General features: G+C 42.7%; 1 protein-coding gene across 1 annotated transcript in view; it reads left to right on the forward strand.

Moving 5' to 3' along the window:
• Positions 1-233: 233 nt before the first annotated feature.
• The window catches only part of LOC121531859 (guanine nucleotide-binding protein G(o) subunit alpha-like), a 157,340-nt gene continuing 138,272 nt past the window's right edge, over positions 234-19,301 (forward strand). The window contains 2 exon segments of the mRNA XM_041837376.2: positions 234-701; positions 892-934. Of these exon segments, the coding sequence (XP_041693310.2) occupies positions 584-701; positions 892-934 (161 nt within the window). The 5' untranslated portion in view covers positions 234-583.

Raw genomic sequence — 19,301 nt, forward strand, 5'->3', positions numbered from 1 at the left:
AGACAATCTGTTCTGCTTCCTTTGCATATCAGAAGACATACGACACAACTGGAAATCTACAGAAATCCCTGTCCGAAAAGTTAACTCCTGTAGAATAAAGACAATTATTTTAACTTGAGACTGTCAAACAGGCAATGCATAACCGTACTCTGCCACCAGGATGGTGGCTCGAGCATGTCTCTTGCGCTGTTTGGTCCTGACGTCAGCGAGATTGCCTGAGTGCGGAGCCCAAGTGCACTCTCCCCCTACATTGTGAGCTAAGTTAAACGATGCGAGCGCTCGCAGCCGTCGCCGCCGCCCAGTAGTTTCACAGCCCGCGGACCAAGCACGACACCGACGAAAAGAGACCGTGTGAGGGCAATATACGAAGACCAGAGCTTTTTTCAAACAAGTGTCAAACGTTATCGTGGGGGATTTTTTAATGTTTTAGCTAGTTGCCGACAGAGCGCGAGAGAGGGAGAACGAGAGCGAGTCAGCCAGCCTAGAGAGGGATAAGGTATAAAGAGGGAAAATAATTGCTGGTATATTTCGGTCCTCGCCAACCGTTACTTTGGATATCAAGAAGATCAGAGGTTGTGTAGCCATGGGATGTACACTGAGCGCCGAGGAGAGAGCGGCTTTGGACAGGAGCAAGGCTATTGAGAAAAACCTAAAAGAAGATGGAGTCACTGCCGCGAAAGACGTAAAACTACTCCTGCTTGGTAAGATGCTTCAGGAGGAGGGGTGGCCCTCTCGGCTTCTTGGTTTCTTGTCCATAATCTGAAGTGTCCAAATCACACACACGCTTTCTGGTTCTATAGCCAGACGCTAATCTGACTATGAAAATGAATATAAATTAAAACCACAGCATTTATGTACTTTACAGCCCCTTGTCTCTTTTCATCCCTTCAGGGGCTGGGGAGTCAGGAAAAAGTACCATCGTGAAACAGATGAAGTAAGTGCCACGGTCTAGAAATTCTTTGCATTGAATGTGTGTGATGGATAGGCTACACATGAGAGGCTACACACACACACACACACACACACACACACACACACACACACACACACACACACACACAGTGTCTATAGCTTGTGATCGAAGAGGATAGGCTACAGAGTGTTCTTTGGTCCGTCATATTTTAAAGTAATTATTACCTTTACTGGCGAGAAGCGCTTCTAGCCGTGTAATTTATTGGCTTAAACCAACAGCGTTGCGGGTTACGGGAAAATATCGATGAGCTGTTCACAAAAATGGTGCTGAAAACGGAACCTGTTTTGCCTACAGCTAATGCACTTTGGCTTTCACTGAGAGCTTGTCTGTCTCTACAATAAACCGTGCACTGACCAGTTTCGAGAATCCCTCTCTCAATTAATCTTAGTGGCATGTTTTATCGCACATATCTGTCCCTTGGCCCTTCATTCTTTGATCTCGCAAGCTGCTTTATCAAGTTTAGAGAAATAAGCCCCTAGGCTATATAACCGAGGTATAGAATATAGCCTAAGACTGGACACCTTTTGTGGGCGATATCTGCTGGTTTGAACGTTTGAGTGCTGTCAATGCCAAATTAGTTGATTCTGTGAAGTCAACCCAAGTGATAGAGTTGATGAATGTTGAAGATGATATTACATTGTTCTCAAATAGCCTACACACATGTAGGATTTCTGGTGGAATAATTGGGTGGGAACTTCACACGGCCATTTTTATTTGCCTGCCTCAAAGCCAACACCCTTTCTTTGCCGAATTACATGCCTTTAATCAATCAAATCAATCGTTACGCAATTTCAGACATTCATCTAATTAAGAAGTCTGATTAATGTTTTGATGGCTGTCATTATTTCAACTGTATGCGAGCATAGTGTGCGTCTTGGTCTCGGTTTGCTGTGGTGATGCATCTAGATGTGTATATATAAATATTGTCTCGAATAGATTCGTGAGCTCGTGTATGCCTACACTGGCACATTCTTAGTTTTGATTATGGTTTACACAACCTATAATAAAGAAAGGGAAATGTGTAGCTCAGTTGGTAGAGCATGGCGCTTCTAACGCCAGGGTTGTGTGTTCGATTCCCACGGGGGTCCAGTATGAAAATGTATGCACTCACTAACTGTAAGTCGCTCTGGATAAGAATGACTAAAATGTGACTGGGTGTCAGAGATTTGAAAAAGAATCGCCTCACATTTTCAAGTGATTGCAGGGCTGCTGCCATTTTCTGACACCTTCTGAGTAATTGCCGTTTGTGATTAAATAACATCTAATAGCCATAACTTTTTCAGTTTCAACTTTTTTACCACATGAATCGAAGTACCTATTGCATAATAATTTCAGGCGGTTTCGGTGGTGGACAGCGCCCCAAAGCCTGTGCTCAATCGTATCTCTTCGGACATTCTCGACTCTTTCCGTTGTTGCGATCTAGTTCTCAACCTTGAACCCGGAGCGGAATTTCACACCTCTCTGGTCGTCTCTTGGTGTTCAATGATGCGTTGTGTTGTAGTGATTTCCGGGGGCGGGAGGGTTTTTTAGGGTAATGAAATATTGTGTGGATGAAGGGCGGGTGGGTGGCGGGCGGTTGAATAAAGAGAAAACATTGCATAAAAAATCAATTGTATAATTCTTGTGGAATTCACATCTATAGGCTACATTGTCGTTTTTCTTTCATTATTTTTATCTGGCATTAAAGCCTAAGCTTTAGGACCTAACTGTTGCATGCCAAATACACACCAATTGCCAAATGCTTTTGGGAACGTTGGCAGAAAAAGTATTAGCGAAAAGCTGTGAAATGGAGAGATGAACATAAATAGAAGGGAGGGGCAGAACAGTAGTCACATTTTTGGGAAAGATTTAAGTGGTAGAAGAGGATGATGGCGGTGCCGGCTACGTTATGTGTGATGATTGTGAGGCGCTATACAAATTCGACAGTCACAAGACCGGGACTTCAAAATGGCACGTCATGGGATCTGTACTGTTCAGATGGGTTAAATTGAATAGTAGCCCAACTGAAGTCTGGACACTGACTGTAGATCTATAACTTCGTAGCCTAGTATAATATTAACTCCTGCAGATCTAAGCATATCTTGCAGTACAATTATAGACCAAATGTAAATTGACTCGGGAACAGGAGTGGAGAAATATATTTCAGAATCTTGAGAGAATGAATGCATGGTTAGGGATGTCTGTAAAGGTGCCATCGTTATCAGCATCATAAAAGCTGATAGTATTTTTAAAATCACACATAATATTCATCCAAGCCGAATGGAAATCTTATCAAAAACATGTTGGGTCGTTTTAACAGCTTTTAATTTCCTTAAAACCGGCCAAACTGATGTCATTTGGAAATTTGACCCGAAAATGTTTTCCCATTTCTTTTTGTTGAGTTATTTAATTTTCTCCCCAGTCCCTAAACATCTTTGCAACTAGAGAGAAACAGAGATGAAAGAGAAAACAAACTTTACCGATGTCAACTAGATTGAAGCATTCATTCTATCGATTTATGACATTCTGGTGAGCAGGGTTTATTTAGTCTTCAACAAGTAATGACAGAAGAGAAGCTGCATGTATCTAATTATAGACAAGTTGACTAGCAAAATGTCAGAAATAAGCAGAAACATAGGCCCATCACATTTTTTTTTACGCCATCTGACCATACAGTGCATTTTCTATATTTGCGGGATAGGGTCGGGTGCGGGCCTCAGATTTTCACTTCATTACATAGTTGGGCGGTTGCGGATATGTTATTAGCAATTATGGGCGGGTGCAGGTGAACAAACAGCTGACCCACGCATCTCCATCGTGTTGCTTTTTTTTATAGGCTAATTTGTGGCATATGCAACATAATTTCATTATGAAGAAGAAACAAAATTGCATTTGATGCAAAAGTGAGTGAAAAATGATAAGGGAAGGTTTTAAGAGCAATTTTGTAACTACTCTAACCAAATAACATTTTATTTGTCACATGCTTCGTAAACAACAGGTGTAGACTAACAGTGAAACGCTTACTTACGGCCCTTTCCAACAATGCAGAGAGAAAGAAAATAGAGGGTTCTACATGGAACCCAAAAGGGTGCTACCTGGAACCAAAAAGGGTGCTCCTACGGGGACAGCCAAATAACCCTTTTGGAACCCTTTTTTCTAAGAGTGTACAGCCATGTTGATGTTTCCCGTAGTCCACGATCAGCTGGTCTCACACTGCCAGGTCTCTCACCTTCTCTCTATAGGTTGTCTCATTGTTGTCGGTGATCAGGCCTACCACCGTCGTGTCGTCAGCAAACTTAATGATGGGTAATGAAGTAATGCGCGGCCACGCAGTCGTGCGTGAACAGGGAGTACAGGAGGGGCCCCCGTGTTGATGGTCAGTGTAGTGGATATGTTGTTGCCTACCCTCACAATCTGGGGGCGGCCTGTCAGGAAGTCCAGGATCCAGTTGCAGAGGGAGGTGTTCAGTCCTAGGGTCAGTCCCAGGGTCCTTAGCTTGGAGGTTACTATGGTGTTGAACGGTGAGCTTTAGTCAATGAACAGCATTCTCACAAAGGTGTTCCTCTTGTCCAGGTGGGAGAGGACAGTGTGTAGTGCAATAGAGATTGCATCATCTGTGGATCTGTTTCATGGCTACAGATGCTAAAGGGGAAATAGTCATTTAGACAGGTTACCTTGGCATTCTTGGGCACAGGGATTAGGGTTGTCTGCTTGAAACATATAGGTATTACAGACTGGGTCAGGGAGAGGTTGAAAATGTCAGTGAAGACACTTTCCAGCTGGTTGGCCCATGCTCCGAGTACGCGACCTGGTAATCAGTCTGAACGTTAACCTGTTTAAAGGTCTTACTCACATTGGCTATGGAGAGTGTGACCACACAGTCGTCCGGAACAGCTGGTGCTCTCATGGTTGTGTTGTTTGCCTCGAAGCGAGCATAGAAGACATTTAGCATGCCTGGTAGGCTCGAGTCACTGGGCAGCTCGTGGCTGGGTTTCCCTTTGTAATCCGTGATAGTTTGCAAGCCCTGCCACATCCAACGAGCGGCAGAGCCGGTGTAGTAGAATTCGACCTTGCCTGTTTGATGGCTCATCAGAGGTCTTAGCAGGATTTCTTATAAGCGTCCGGATTAGTGTCCCGCTCCTTGAAAGCGACAGCTCTAGCCTTAAACTCAGTGCTTAGCATCCGCTTCATCATACCACTTCTGTATTGAGCGCATCACTGGTACTTCCTGTTTGAGTTTTTGCTTGTAAGCAGGAATCAGGAGGATAGTTATGGTCAAATTTGCCAAATGGAGGGTGAAGGAGAGCTTTGTATGCATTTGTGTGTGGAGTAAAAGTGATCTACAGTTTTGTCTCCTCTAATTGCACAGGTGACATGCTGGTAGAAATGAGGTAAGACCAATTTCATTTTCCCTGCATTAAAATCACCGGTCACTAGGAGCGCCGGCTCTGGATGATCATTCTCTTGTGTACTTATGGCCCTATACATTTTACATTTACATTTGAGTAATTTAGCAGACGCTCTTATCCAGAGCGACTTACAGTTAGTGAGTGCATACATTTTCATACTGGCCCCCCGTGGGAAATGAACCCACAACCCTGGCGTTGCAAGCGCCATGCTCTACCAACTGAGCTACAGGGGACATACAGCAGTGGAGGATGTGGAGGGAAGGACTGCTCATAATGGCTAGAACGGCGCTAATGGAATGGCATCAAACACATGGAAACCATGTGATTGATGTATTTGATACCATTCCAATGATGCAGCGCCAGCCATTACCACGAGTCCGTCCTCCCCAATTAAGGTGCCACCAGCCTCCTCTGCTATACAGCTCATTGAGTGCGGTCTTAGTGCTAGCATCGGTTTGTGGTGGTAAATAGACAGCTACATAAAATATAGATGAAAACTCTTTGTAAATAATATGGTCTACAGCTTATTCTAACTCAGGCGAGCAGAACTTCAAGACTGTCTTAATATTAGAGATCATGCACCAGCTGTTAACGAAATACACACCGCCCCTCCCCCCCTTGAGCTTACCCGAGGCTGCCGTTCGATCCTGCCGATGCGTAGAAAAATCAATGTCCTTGTTTGGCCACGACTCCTAGAAACTTAGGATATTACAGATCTTCAGGTCCCGTTGAAAGGATAGTCTTGAACGGAGCTCGTCCAGTTTGTTCTCCAGTGGTTGTATGTTGTTCGTCAATAGAACGGAGGGTAGAGGGGGTTTAAGAGTGGAGTCTGTTATAGCAGCAAAGGGGGGGGGGGACCAACTCCATATTAATGCCCATGATTTTGGAATGAGATGTTAGACAAGCAGGTGTCCACATACTTGTCATAAGATAGAGGTATAGATGATAGATATCCACACACACAACAAAAATATAAAATTCAACATGCAACAATTTCAACGATTTTACTGAGTTACAGTTCATATAAGGAAATCAGTCAATTGAAATAAATTCATTAGGCCCTAATCTATGGATTTCATAGGCCCACCCACTGGGGAGCCAGGTCCAGCCAATCAGAATAACTTTTTCCCCACAAAAGGGCTTTATTACAGATATAAATAATCCTCAGTTTCATCAGCTGTCTGGGTGGCGAAGAAGATCCCGCAGGCGAAGAAGCCGGATGTGGAGGTCCTGGGCTGGCATGGTTACACGTGGTCTACGGTTGTGATGCTGGTTGGACGTACTACCAAATTCTCTAAAACGACGTTTGAGGCTGCTTATGGTAGAGAAATTAACATTACATTCTCTGGCAACAGCTCTGATGGACATTCCTGCAGTCAGCATGCCAAATGCATGCTCCCTCAAAAGTTGAGACATTTGAGAGAAATAAGCTTTTTGTGCATATGGAACATTTCTGTGATCTTTTATTTCAGCTCATGAAGCATGGGACCAAAACTTTACATGTTGCGTTTATATTTTTGTTCAGTATATCTATCTATCTCATTACATGACCAAAAGTATGTGGACTGCTCATTGAACATTTAATTCCAAAATCATGAGCATTAAATGGAGCTGGTCCCCCTTTGCTGCTATAACAGCCTCCACTCTTCTGGGAAGGCATTCCACTAGATGTTGGAACATTGCTGCGGGGACTTGCTTCCATTCAGCCACAAGAGCATTAGTGAGGTCGGGAACTGATGTTGGGCGATTAGGCCTGGCTCGCAATCGGTGTTCCAATTCATCCCAAAGGTGTTCGATGGGGTTGAGGTCAGGGCTCTGTGCATGCCAGTCAAATTCTTCCACACCGATCAACAAACCATTTCTGTATGTACTTCACTTTGTGCACAGGGGCATTGTCATGGTGAAACAGGAAAGGGCCTTCCCAAACTGTTGCCACAAAGTTGGAAGCACAGAATCATCTAGAATGTAATTGTATGCTGTAGCGTTAAGATTTCCCTTTACTGGAACTAAGAGGCCTAGCCCGAACCATGAAAAACAGCCCCAGACAATTATTCCTCCTCCAAACTTTACAGTTGGCACTATGCATTGGGGCAGGTAGCATTCTCCTGGCATCCGCCAAACCCAGATTTGTCCGTCTTACTGCCAGATGGTGAAGCGTGATTAATCACTCCAGAGAAGGCGTTTCCACTGCTCCAGAGTACAATGGCGGCGAGCTTTATACCACTCCAGTCTACGCTTTGCATTGCGCATGGTCATCTTAGGCTTGTGTGCGGCTGCTCGGCCATGGAAACCCATTTCATGAAGCTCCTGACAAACAGTCCTTGTGCTGACGTTGCTTCCAGAGGCAGTTTGGAACTCGGTAGTGAGTGTTGCAACAGAGGACAGCTATTTCGCGGCTGAGCCGGTTGTTGCTTCTATACGTTTCCACTTCACAATAACAGCACTTACAGTTGACCGGGGCAGCTCTAGCAAGGCAGAAATTTGACAATTGTTGGAAAGGTGGCATCCGTTGAAAGTCACTCAGTTCATCACTAAGGCCATTCTACTGCCAATGTTTGTCTATGGATATTGCATGGCGGTGTGCTCGATTTTATACACCTGTCAGCAACGGGTGTGGCTGAAATATCAGAATCCACTGATTTTAAGGTGTGTCCACATATCTTTGTATTTATATATACACACACATACACATAAACAAAAAAAAAGATTCTATAGGTTGCAAGAATTTTGTATAATAATTTAAAAACTCTCAAGTTTTGAATCCGGCATGGTTTTGTGTATCAGTTCATAAACCGTGCCATGGAATCAGTACATCGAAATTCTCCTCCCCACTATTTTGCAACCTGTATGGCGCAGCTGTCAAGTTTTTGGTCCTTAAATGAAACTGGTATACTTTTTTTATTTTTCACAATCTTATTTCGCCAATTTTGGTCTTTAATGCAGAGCCGACAAACAAGTTCCTTACCTTCAGGGTATTTATTAACTAACTAACAAGGCACAGTACAAGGACACAGGAGCACATGGGGGTAGGATGGAGATTTGATGGCTTGTAAGGCCAGTAGGTAAGTTTGTGATACAACCAAAACAAACAGCAAATGCATCCAACAAATTTGTAGTCAGAAGCTTGATGTAGTCACTGCGTGCTATGAATATGGGACCAAACACTTTTTACTACTTTAATACACAAGTGAATTTGTCCCAATACTTTTGTACAAAAGGTGCTGTAATTTCTAAACGGTTCACCTAATATGGATGAAAATACCTTCAAATTAAAGCTGACAGTCTCTACTTTAACCTCAGTCATTGTATCATTTCAAATCCAAAGTCCTGAAGTACAGAGTCAAAACAACAACAAATGTGCCACTGTCCCAATACTTTTGGCGCTCGCTGTATATACAGGCAAGGAAGTCAGCATTATGCAATCTTATTAACCCATGGAATGGAACTTACTTAAACTCAGGCACGTGGGCCACCAAAAACACTGAACACATGGAAATGAAGCGAGAGGACTGGAGATTATCAGAGTGAGTTCAGGTGTGGTGAGTTGGCAGGAGAGTGGGCGTGTCCAGAGGGTAATTAGGGAATTGGTGAGATGGCATGAACCTTCAGAACAGCTACCCCTGCTTTTTTTTGTAAGTGAAGCGTAGATGAATGGGGAATGGGAGCATTAGTTTTAAAGCCCAGCTAATGAGGGATTTAATTGGATGAGAATGCAAGACTGTGAAATCTCTAGCCAGCAGTGATTACAATACAGAATAATATGTTGCTGCAGGTGCAATGGAAGCATCTCTGGAATGTTGGTGTGTGTGTGAGAATAAATCGGTGTGTTTGTTTGACCTGAGAGGAACAACATCTAGGGCTTGATTATCACACCACGCTTTTCAAGTGAAGGTGTGAAACCATGTCTCTCTTTGTGTTTGTTTGTTTTCTGTGTGTCAGAGAGAGATGTGGACAGAGATTGAGAGGGACAGAGAGAGAGAGTGAGGGTGGGTGCTAATATTTGGAAAGCAGAGTGCATGCAGTAGTGCACATAAAAATAACTTTTGTGGTTAAATTCCCATGTAACCAAAAAAATATACAAGCTAAATGGGTTTGCATTGCATTTTCAACTCTACTGATGGTTTTGTCAGAAAAACTGTTGCTTTATATAGTAAATGTACCCACTCTGGTCTTGCCACATGCGCTCTAGCCAACAGCTCTCAGATACAGTGCGGGTAGGCTAGCCTACACAATGAGATTCTTATGGATAAGCATAAGATATTTTTTATTTGTCAAACGGCAGCCAAGCATCGATCATCCTGTCACCAGAATTAGACCCTCAATATTTATTGGAAAGTAGCATCAAGCTCATCACCTTGGACTTTCACCAACCTGTGAAGTTCATCATAACTTATTTCATCTGTAGCCTAATAAACTGCATGGTTCCCCGAGTGGTAGTGGGAGGACCACACAACACATCGTGTGACTCCAAGTAAAAAATTATGGTTAATATATCAAAATTTGCTTTTAAAGACGTTTCCACCGCCATTCCTTGCATTAATTTTACAGACACCAAAAAAATCCCACCATATCAAACAAACAAATTGTCTGTTGTCCTGTTTCCATCAGCCCAGTTGTGGCTTTTTTCATGCTTCAGGTAATTAATCTGCATTAAATGGTTGAATGGAAACCTGGTGTAATCAGTTACTCCCCAACCCTGCCGAGGGCTCTGTGACGTTTTGTATGTGTAAGAATGCCTCGATGATGTGTGTGCGACACTGCGTGCATGTGTGTATTTTGATTTATTTGTGATTTATCACTTGCACATAAGGGGCTGTGTAAATCATGTTTGGATGTATTAGTAGTGCCCTTGCAGTTTATTAAATGATTGGATAAAGGAAAGGAATTGCTGACATTTAGAGTTTAACAGCATAAAGTGGAGATATAGCCTATATCTACATTTGTATTTTATTAGACCTGAGTTAACTGACATGATCTTTGAAGTTCTAAGGGTAGAGCAGTCTGATGACTCTGCATGCTTATATTGGTCACATTAACTATGTGTCCTCCTCTTTGATTGGACTGTGATGTTCATCACAGCAGTCCCCGCTATTCTCCTTTCAAAATATGACTGAGTTTGTTAGGGAAAACAGTAGGAGAGGTTTTAGATAAATAAATAAAAATAATAAATAATATGCCATTTAGCAGACGCTTTTATCCAAAGCGACTTACAGTCATGTGTGCATACATTTTTACGTATGATAGATCATTCAGAGTGGTAGACAGGCCCTTTCTCTCTCTGAAAACATTCAATTTAATTTCAACAACAATGTAAAACATTTCCATTTCAATAAAGTCAATTGAATTATACTGAACACAAATAAAATGCAACATGCAACAATTTCAAAGATTTTACTGAGTTACAGTTCATATAAGGAAATCAGTCAATTAATTCATTAGGCCCGAATCTATGGATATCACATAGATTACATACACGTCGATCCAGAGCATCCCAAACATGCTCAATGTCTGGTGAGTATGGAAGAACTGGGCCATTTTCAGCTTCCGGGAAGTGTGCTCTGATCCTTGCGACTTGGGGCCGTGCATTATCATGCTGAAACATGAGGTGATGGCGGCGGATGAATGGCACGACAATTGGCCTCAGGATCTCGTCACAGTATCTCTGTGCATTGAAATTGCCATTGATAAAATGCAATTGTGTTCGTTGTCCGTAGCTTATGCCTGCCCATACCATAACCCCACCACCACCATGGGGCACTCTGTTCACAACGTTGACATCAGAAAACTGCTCGCCCACACAACGCCATACACGTGGTCTTAGGTTGTGAGGCCGGTTGGACGTACTGCCAAATTCTCTAAAACGATGGAGGCGGCTTATGGTAGACAAATTAATATTAAATTCTCTGGCAACAGCTCTGGTGGACATTCCTGCAGTCAGCATGCCAATTGCACGCTCCCTCCAAACTTGAGACATCGGTGGCTTTGTGTTGTGTGACAAAACTGCACATTTTAGAGTGGCCCAGCACAAGGTCCACCTGTGTAATGATCATGCTGTTTAATCAGCTTCTTGATATGCCACACCTGTCAGGTGGATGGATTATTTTAGCAAAGGAGAAATGCTCACTAACAGGGATGTATACACATTTGTGCCCAACATTTGAGAGAAATTATTTCAGCTCAACACTTTACATGTTGCGTTTATATTTTTGTTCAGTCTATATTGAAGAGAGTGAGTGAGTTAGTGTGTGTGATGTGCTCACAACAGTCCAAGCTCAGCCTTTTTATCTTCTATTGATCTTCTGAAGCTGTTGAACTTGATTATGTATGTTTGTCAAACATTTCCTCAGCCTATCTGTCTGTATTAGTCTCCATGGTTCTCTGGTCTCTGTTCTGCTCATTAGCAGACTCTGTTGTGTGAGGCAGTCCCAATTGTTCTCTTTACCTCCATCTGTGGTCCAGCCTCTCACACACACACACTACAGCCCTGCATGTGCATGAAATGTAGGCCCGAGCCCTACCCATGCCTGTGACGTTCAGGCCCTACCATATCGGGGCCCAAATTGCTTCTGCCAAATTTAAGGCCCTTCTTGAACCCAAAATCAGAAATAACTTTCTCCATTAGTATATCCATTAAATGCTAGTCTCTATCTGTCCCCTGCATGGTCCCCTCCGTTCTGTTTGTGTGAGAATCCATAGCAACGGCTCTGCTTTTGTCAGCCTGCTTAATGACGAGATGTGAAATAGCTGTTAGCTAGCTACTTTTCATCAGTCTAAACTCTGACAAAACTCATAAAACATTATTGTTTTCTGTGAAATAATTTCAACTCAGACAATGTTTTATTCTAATATTTGACGAGGTTGAAGCTCTTCTAACTCCATGTTATGATCTTAGTAAGATAGGACAGTACAGAGACACTGCGCAGCAGAGCAAGAGCAAATGGCTCAGCCTCAAAATGTAAGTGATCAATTGAGTAATTCTTAAAAATTATACCTGAGCCTGGCCCGTACCCTAGTTATTGATAATTTTAAAAAATCAGGCCCTTCCGGGCCCTAACCCGATGTAGTGTCGGGGCCCGTCGGCCTTGGTTCGGTTAGCAGAACTCTAACACACACACACACACACACACACACACTAGTCATCAGCATCCACCGCCAGTATTTGTCATCCTAAAACATCCACAGGAAACCACAATCTTAAAATAGTGACACAAATGTTCGTCAAAAAACTATTTTTCAGTGGCAATTGACGAGACGAAATAGACCCAGAATAAACTATAACTACACTGAACAAAAATAAAACACAACATGCTACAATTTCAAAGATTTTACTGAGTTACAGTTCATGTAAGGAAATCAGTCAATTGAAATAAATTCATTAGGCCCTAATCTATGGATTTCACATGACTGGGAATACAGATATGCATCTGTTGGTCACAGATACCTTTAAAAAGAGGTAGGGGCATGGATCAGAAAACCAGTCAGTATCTGGTGTGACCACCATTTGTCTCATGCAGTGCGACACATCTCCTTCGCATAGAGTTGATCAGGCTGTTGATTGTTGCCTGTGGAATGTTGTCCCACTCCTCTTCAATGGCTGTGCGAAGTTGCTGGATATTGGCAGGAACTGGAACACGCTGTCGTACACGTCCATCCAGAGCATCCCAAACATGCTCAATGGGTGACATGTCTGGTGAGTATGCAGGCCACGGAAGAACTGGGACATTTTCAGCTTCCAGTAATTGTGTACAGATCCTTGCGACTCTGTGCATTCAAATTGCCATCGATAAAATGCAATTGTGTTCATTGTCCATACAGTGGGGGGGGAAAGTATTTAGTCAGCCACCAATTGTGCAAGTTCTCCCACTTAAAAAGATGAGAGAGGCCTGTAATTTTCATCATAGGTACACGTCAACTATGACAGACAAATTGAGGAAAAAAAATCCAGAAAATCACATTGTAGGATTTTTAATGAATTTATTTGCAAATTATGGTGGAAAATAAGTATTTGGTCACCTACAAACAAGCAAGAATTCTGGCTCTCACAGACCTGTAACTTCTTCTTTAAGAGGCTCCTCTGTCCTCCACTCGTTACCTGTATTAATGGCACCTGTTTGAACTTGTTATCAGTATAAAAGACACCTGTCCACAACCTCAAACAGTCACACTCCAAACTCCACTATGCCCCTTTGACTTGGCTGTGCGAGTAAAATTTGTATTTGATTGTGTGCGAGCTGAACATTCATTACATGGTCACCTCACTCAACATTTTTAAAACTGCCTATTTTATGGGCAGCTACAACCATGATTTGGTCAAACAGTAAAGTGCATTATGATAACCTCATGATTCCTGTAATTAAAGTGTGCCCACACCCTGGGCCTGTTTGCTGGGCCCTGTTCTGCTGTAATGAGTGAGCCACTTTATGTGCCCTCCGGGAGAGAGAAAAAAGGCTTCTGATTGTATAACATTTCAAAATCCAATTGCGGGAAACACATAGCTATGGAAGCAACTACTGTTGTTCTCAGCTTTCTGTGCGTTTACTTTTTATTTGTCATCTCTTAATATTGAGCTCAATAGCAACTATTTTACAACCAAGGTATTTGCTATGGCTTTAAGATATGAAGCGCGCGAAATGCGCAATTGCGCATCGCCCATTGCGAGTGCATAGGGTAGCAGGGCTACAACTGCAAAAAAATATGGGACATTACATTTACTGTTAGATTAATACATGACTACTAACAGTGGGTATTATATTTAGTGTTAGTGAGCTAGCTAATGTGTTTTGAGTTTTCACTTCTTTGTGGTGAATAAGCCCCAAAATAAATTAGCTTATTTTAACAGTAAAATATAACAACAATACCCAAATGTTAACTCACAATTCATGACAATCACTGGATTAGGTTGCACCACAAAATATCTTGAATCATGCATTCCTGCTTGGACCTGTTAGATGAAACAACTTATGTATTGACTAGTCTACCATCACAGTAGTCTATTACACAGTCTAAAGCACTGCAAATGACTTTATAAGGTGAATGATAACACATTTTTTCTATTGCGTGACGCCTAAAAATAAATTGGTATCACCAAATCATGGGCTGGTGCCACTGAAAAAGTTGGTGGCACTGGGGAAAATGTTAGGCTGGAGCCCTGTCAAGGGGTGTGATTTTTAATCTGCTGTTGGCTGTTGGGAAGAAAATCATGCGATAGGATGTTATGCAGAAATATATGTTGATAGAACAAGGCTATGTATGTTGGTGCACATGAAAGTCAGTGATTTATGTTTACTATACAGTACCAGTCAAAAGTTTGGACACACCTACTCATTCAAGGGTTTTTCTTAATTTTTACTATTTTCTACATTGTAGAATAATAGTGAAGACATAAAAACTATGAAATAACACATATGGAATCATGTAGTAACCAAAAAAGTGTTAAACAAATAAAAATATATTTTATATTTGAGGTTCTTCAAATAGCCACCCTTTGCCTTTATGACAGCTTTGCACACTCTTGGCATTCTCTCAACCAGCTTCACCTGGAATTATTTTCCAACAGTCTTAAAGGAGTTCCCACATATGCTGAGCACTTGTTGGTTGCTTTTCCTTCTCTCTGCCATCCGACTCGTCCCAAACCATCTCAATGGGGTTGAGGTCGGGGGATTGTGGAGGCCAGGTCATCTGATGCAGCACTCCATTGCTCTCCTTCTTGGTAAAATAGCCCTTACACAGCCTGGAGGTATGTTGGATCATTGTCCTGATGAAAAACAAATGATAGTCCACCGGTCTAATGTCCATTGCTCGTGTTTCTTGACCCAAGCAGGTCTCTTCTTATTATTGGTGTCCTTTAGTAGTGGTTTCTTTGCAGCAATTCAACCATGAAGGCCTGATTCACACAGTCCCCTGTGAACAGTTGATGTTGAGATGTGTCTGTGACTTGAACTCTGTGAAGCATTTATTTGGGCTGCAATTTCTGAGGCTGGTAACTTTAATGAACTTATCCTCTGCAGCAGAGGTAACTCTGGGTCTTCCATTCCTGTGGTGGTCCTCATGAGAGCCAGTTTCATCATAATGCTTTATGGTTTTTGCGACTGCACTAGAAGAAACTTTCAAAGTTCTTGAAGTTTTCCGCATTGACTGACCTTCATGTCTTAAAGTAATGATGGACTGTCGTTTCTCTTTGCTTGTTTGAGCTGTTCTTGCCATAATATGGACTTGGTCTTTTACCAAATAGGGCTATCTTCTGTATACCCCCCTACCTTGTCACAACACAACTGATTGGCTCAAACACATTAAGAAGGAAAGAAATTCCACAAATGTACTTTTAACAAGGCACACCTGTTAATTGAAATGCATTCCAGGTGACTACCTCATGAAGCTGGTTGAGAGAATGCCAAGAGTGTGCAAAGCTGTCATCAAGGCAAAGGGTGGCTACTTTGAAGAATCTCAAGTATAAAATATATTTTGATTTGTTTAACACTTTTTTGGTTACTACATGATTCCATATGTGTTATTTCATAGTTGTGATGTCTTCACTATTATTCTACAATGTAAAAAATTATAAAAAATAAAGAAAAACCCTTGAATGAGTAGGTGGGTCCAAACTTTTGACTGGTAGTGTAGGTTAATGAGGCAATAAAAATGTGATGTGATAAAAATATGACTAAAAAGAAAAGGACATTTAGTTGACTAAAATGTCATTTTGACAATAACTAGACTAAATAATTCCTCAAATGACAAATGTGACTAAGACAATGATATTTTAGTCATAATGACTAAGGCTAGACTAACTCTAAAAAAATAGTGCCAAAATTAACAATGGTATACCATAGTGCCCTCCATCTTAGTGTAGAACACACTTCATAACTTAAACCTTCTTCCTCTAAACCAGCTGTCTCCTCTCTATATCAGAAAAAGTGATTGTGTTCATGTTTAAGGTTAAACCACCCCTAGCTTCCCTCCCGGTGTAACCTGAAAGGCCACTCTTTCTGATGCAGAGCCAGTGATAAAAGGAGAGCAACGGACACAGAGCTGAGAGAGTTCAGAGCACCCTCCACTGAATTACTGCTGTCAGAGGAATCAATAGCACTGGGCTGTATTGACACAAACACTCACTGTGGATCTCATTGAATATGCAAACTTGAAGGTTTTATTATACAGCTGTCGTTGTGTTTTACATCTATTTATGAGCCTGAATAACAGCTACATTCATATCTGTACTCCGGTCACATGCTAATATGAACCTTAGTTTTCCTATTTCCTAATAGAAAGTCTAGCTATTGAACACAACAGAGATGGTTCCCTTTTCTTGAGTATAGAAAAGAGAACTGTGGAATGAATGGGTTCTATAGAACGTCCCCAGGACAGTCCCAAATGTGAATTGAAATCGAGCTACAATGTAGTGCTAAAATGACAAGCTTTGGAACTGTGTCGAGAGCAGACTGTGTGTGAAAACGTGGGAGTGTGCAACCAGCATGCTTTAGTAGGAGCTGATTTGCATCAATGACTCATTTCTATAGGGACAATACAAATGAAGACCATAAAATGTCATTGTGTGTGTTCTCATCCTGATGGCCCAGGAAAGGGACACTCCCTTTCTCTGCCTTCAGAGGAAACTGACTCACTGAGCTAAGCCAGAGAGGAAGAGGCGAAACAAGAGGGTGCACTCCAATCAAAATCTGTCCACGCGTGAACACACCGATTCTGCTTAATAAGCAGACCACCTGCCTTCCCGCCTTTGGGACAACGACTCCCATTGTTAGAGCGAGAGACGAGACCATCTTGTCATTATATACAGTATCTCTGGCTAAGCTGAGTTGTGAAGCACTGTTCTGTACGCTCAGTCTGGTCTATACTGAACTTCCCCTGCTTCTGCTTATCCTTGTCACTAAGCTCTGGAAACTCCCCCATGCCTACTCTATCTGTTTTGGTGTCAGGCACTATGTCCGCTCTCATCTCTTGAAAGTCTCGCTTTTCTCCTAGACACTCTTTATACACTCGCCCTGCTCTCGTTCACTCTCTGTTCCCTCTCCTCCTCCTGTTTCTCTCTTTTTCTTTGGCTGCTCTCTCGCTCTCTGGGCCCTGTATCTCTGTAGTCTCTCTCTGTTCCTCATTCGGTGCCACTTCCACACTCAGCGTGGGGATGCTAATCGCGTTAAGAGGGCCAGTCCAGCTGCCTCTGATGACGTGATTGGAGGTGACTGACTGGAGCAAGAACAAACAAGGGCCAACCGGCCCGGCTGCACCATTCACAGACCCTTACTGTAATTTTCCCACCATGAGGCCTGGCGCGGTGGGGGTAGGGGGTTGGGGATGCTGATCCGCTCTGGCACGTAGGTTTGCCTCCCTACAGAGCAGGTTTAATTTAGGGCTCAGACGGCAGAGAAGAGGGGGAGGGGGAAGGGTGAGAGCATTCGAGGATGGACACGTTAACTCAAGTGTTACATAACGGGAAGTCACAAATTGAATGTAGCCTATGTATTTGTCTCACACCCGCAGTCGCCATCTAACAGTGCCATGCTCGCCACACATTGGCTGAGCTCTCTTTTGGTTGTGCGTTTGTTTGCTGGTTCAGTGACAGACACCCAGCGCTGCAGAACACTGAAGCTCATGGTAACATACAGTATCTCTAGATAGCTGTCCTTCTGTTGCCATATCATGCCCTGTTTGCATCCACTTTGCATTAGCTACCGTCATAGAGAGAGAGACATGCATAACACAGGGCAAAGACCATGTGATCTAATTATATCCATGCTTGAACTACTTAAGCACAGTGTAGACAAACATTTGACATCACATCGGACCGCAGATCATCACATCACATCAGAACTCAAGACCTAGGGAGAGTTCAGGATGGGATTTTTCCAGCCACTTGAGTCCTCTTAACCTTTTCCCTAAGGGGCCTCGGTGGGTTTTCAATGGGTCAGGGAAGATCACAATAACACAATCTTTGTTCACATTTCAGGCCAACAATGAATTCAACTAGCACTAGCAGTTTATAGTGTTTATCGAATTGCCGCTGCTGTTAAAATGTTGTCTGTAGTGGGGCCCCTGGCTTTTTTTAGGTCTGAGAGGAAAGAAGGTGGAGAAGCCATGCTTCAAAGAAATCTTAAGCTGTTGAGCCATTCATGGTCTCACTTGATTACAGCGAGATATTAATCAGGGTTCGCTTGAAGAGTGTTCCCTTGCGTGTATCTGCACTGCATTATAACGCACAATAATCATCAGCATTCATTATTGTGGACAAATGTTTTTCTTGTGCCTGCCTGAGTAACTGCAGTTCACATGAGATTTGTAGAAAGGAGCTCTATTACAACGTAGTCATACAGTGCATTCGGAAAGTATTCAGACCCCTTCACTTTTTCCACATTTTGCTACGTTACAGCCTTATTCTAAAATGGATTAAATGAAATGTTTTCCTCCTCAATCTACGTTTTACATTTCAGTCATTTAGCAGACACTCTTATCAAGAGCGACTTACAGTTAGTGAGTGCATACATTTTCATACCTTTTTTCATACTGGCCCCCCGTGGGAATCGAACCCACAACCCTGGCGTTGCAAGCGCCATGCTCTACCAACTGAGCTACACACAATACCCCTTAATGACAAATTTGCTCCAGAGCGCTCAGGACCTCAGACTGGGGTGAAGTTTCACCTTCCAACAGGACAACGACCCTAAGCACACAGCCAAGCCAATGCAGGAGTGGCTTCGGGACAAGTCTCTGAATGTCCTTGAGTGGCCCAGCTAGAGCCCGGACTTGAACCCGATCGAACATTTCTGGAGAGACCTGAAAATAGCTGTACAGCGACGCTCCTCATCCAACCTGACAAAGCCTGAGAGGATCTGCAGAGAAGAATGGGGGAAACTCCCCAAATACAGTTGTGCCAAGCTTGTAGCGTCATATCCAAGAAGATGATAAAAAACAATGTCTCTTGGCGCCGA

Source organism: Coregonus clupeaformis, chromosome 19 (assembly GCF_020615455.1).
Source record: "Coregonus clupeaformis isolate EN_2021a chromosome 19, ASM2061545v1, whole genome shotgun sequence".
In the NCBI taxonomy this organism is placed as follows: domain Eukaryota; kingdom Metazoa; phylum Chordata; class Actinopteri; order Salmoniformes; family Salmonidae; genus Coregonus; species Coregonus clupeaformis.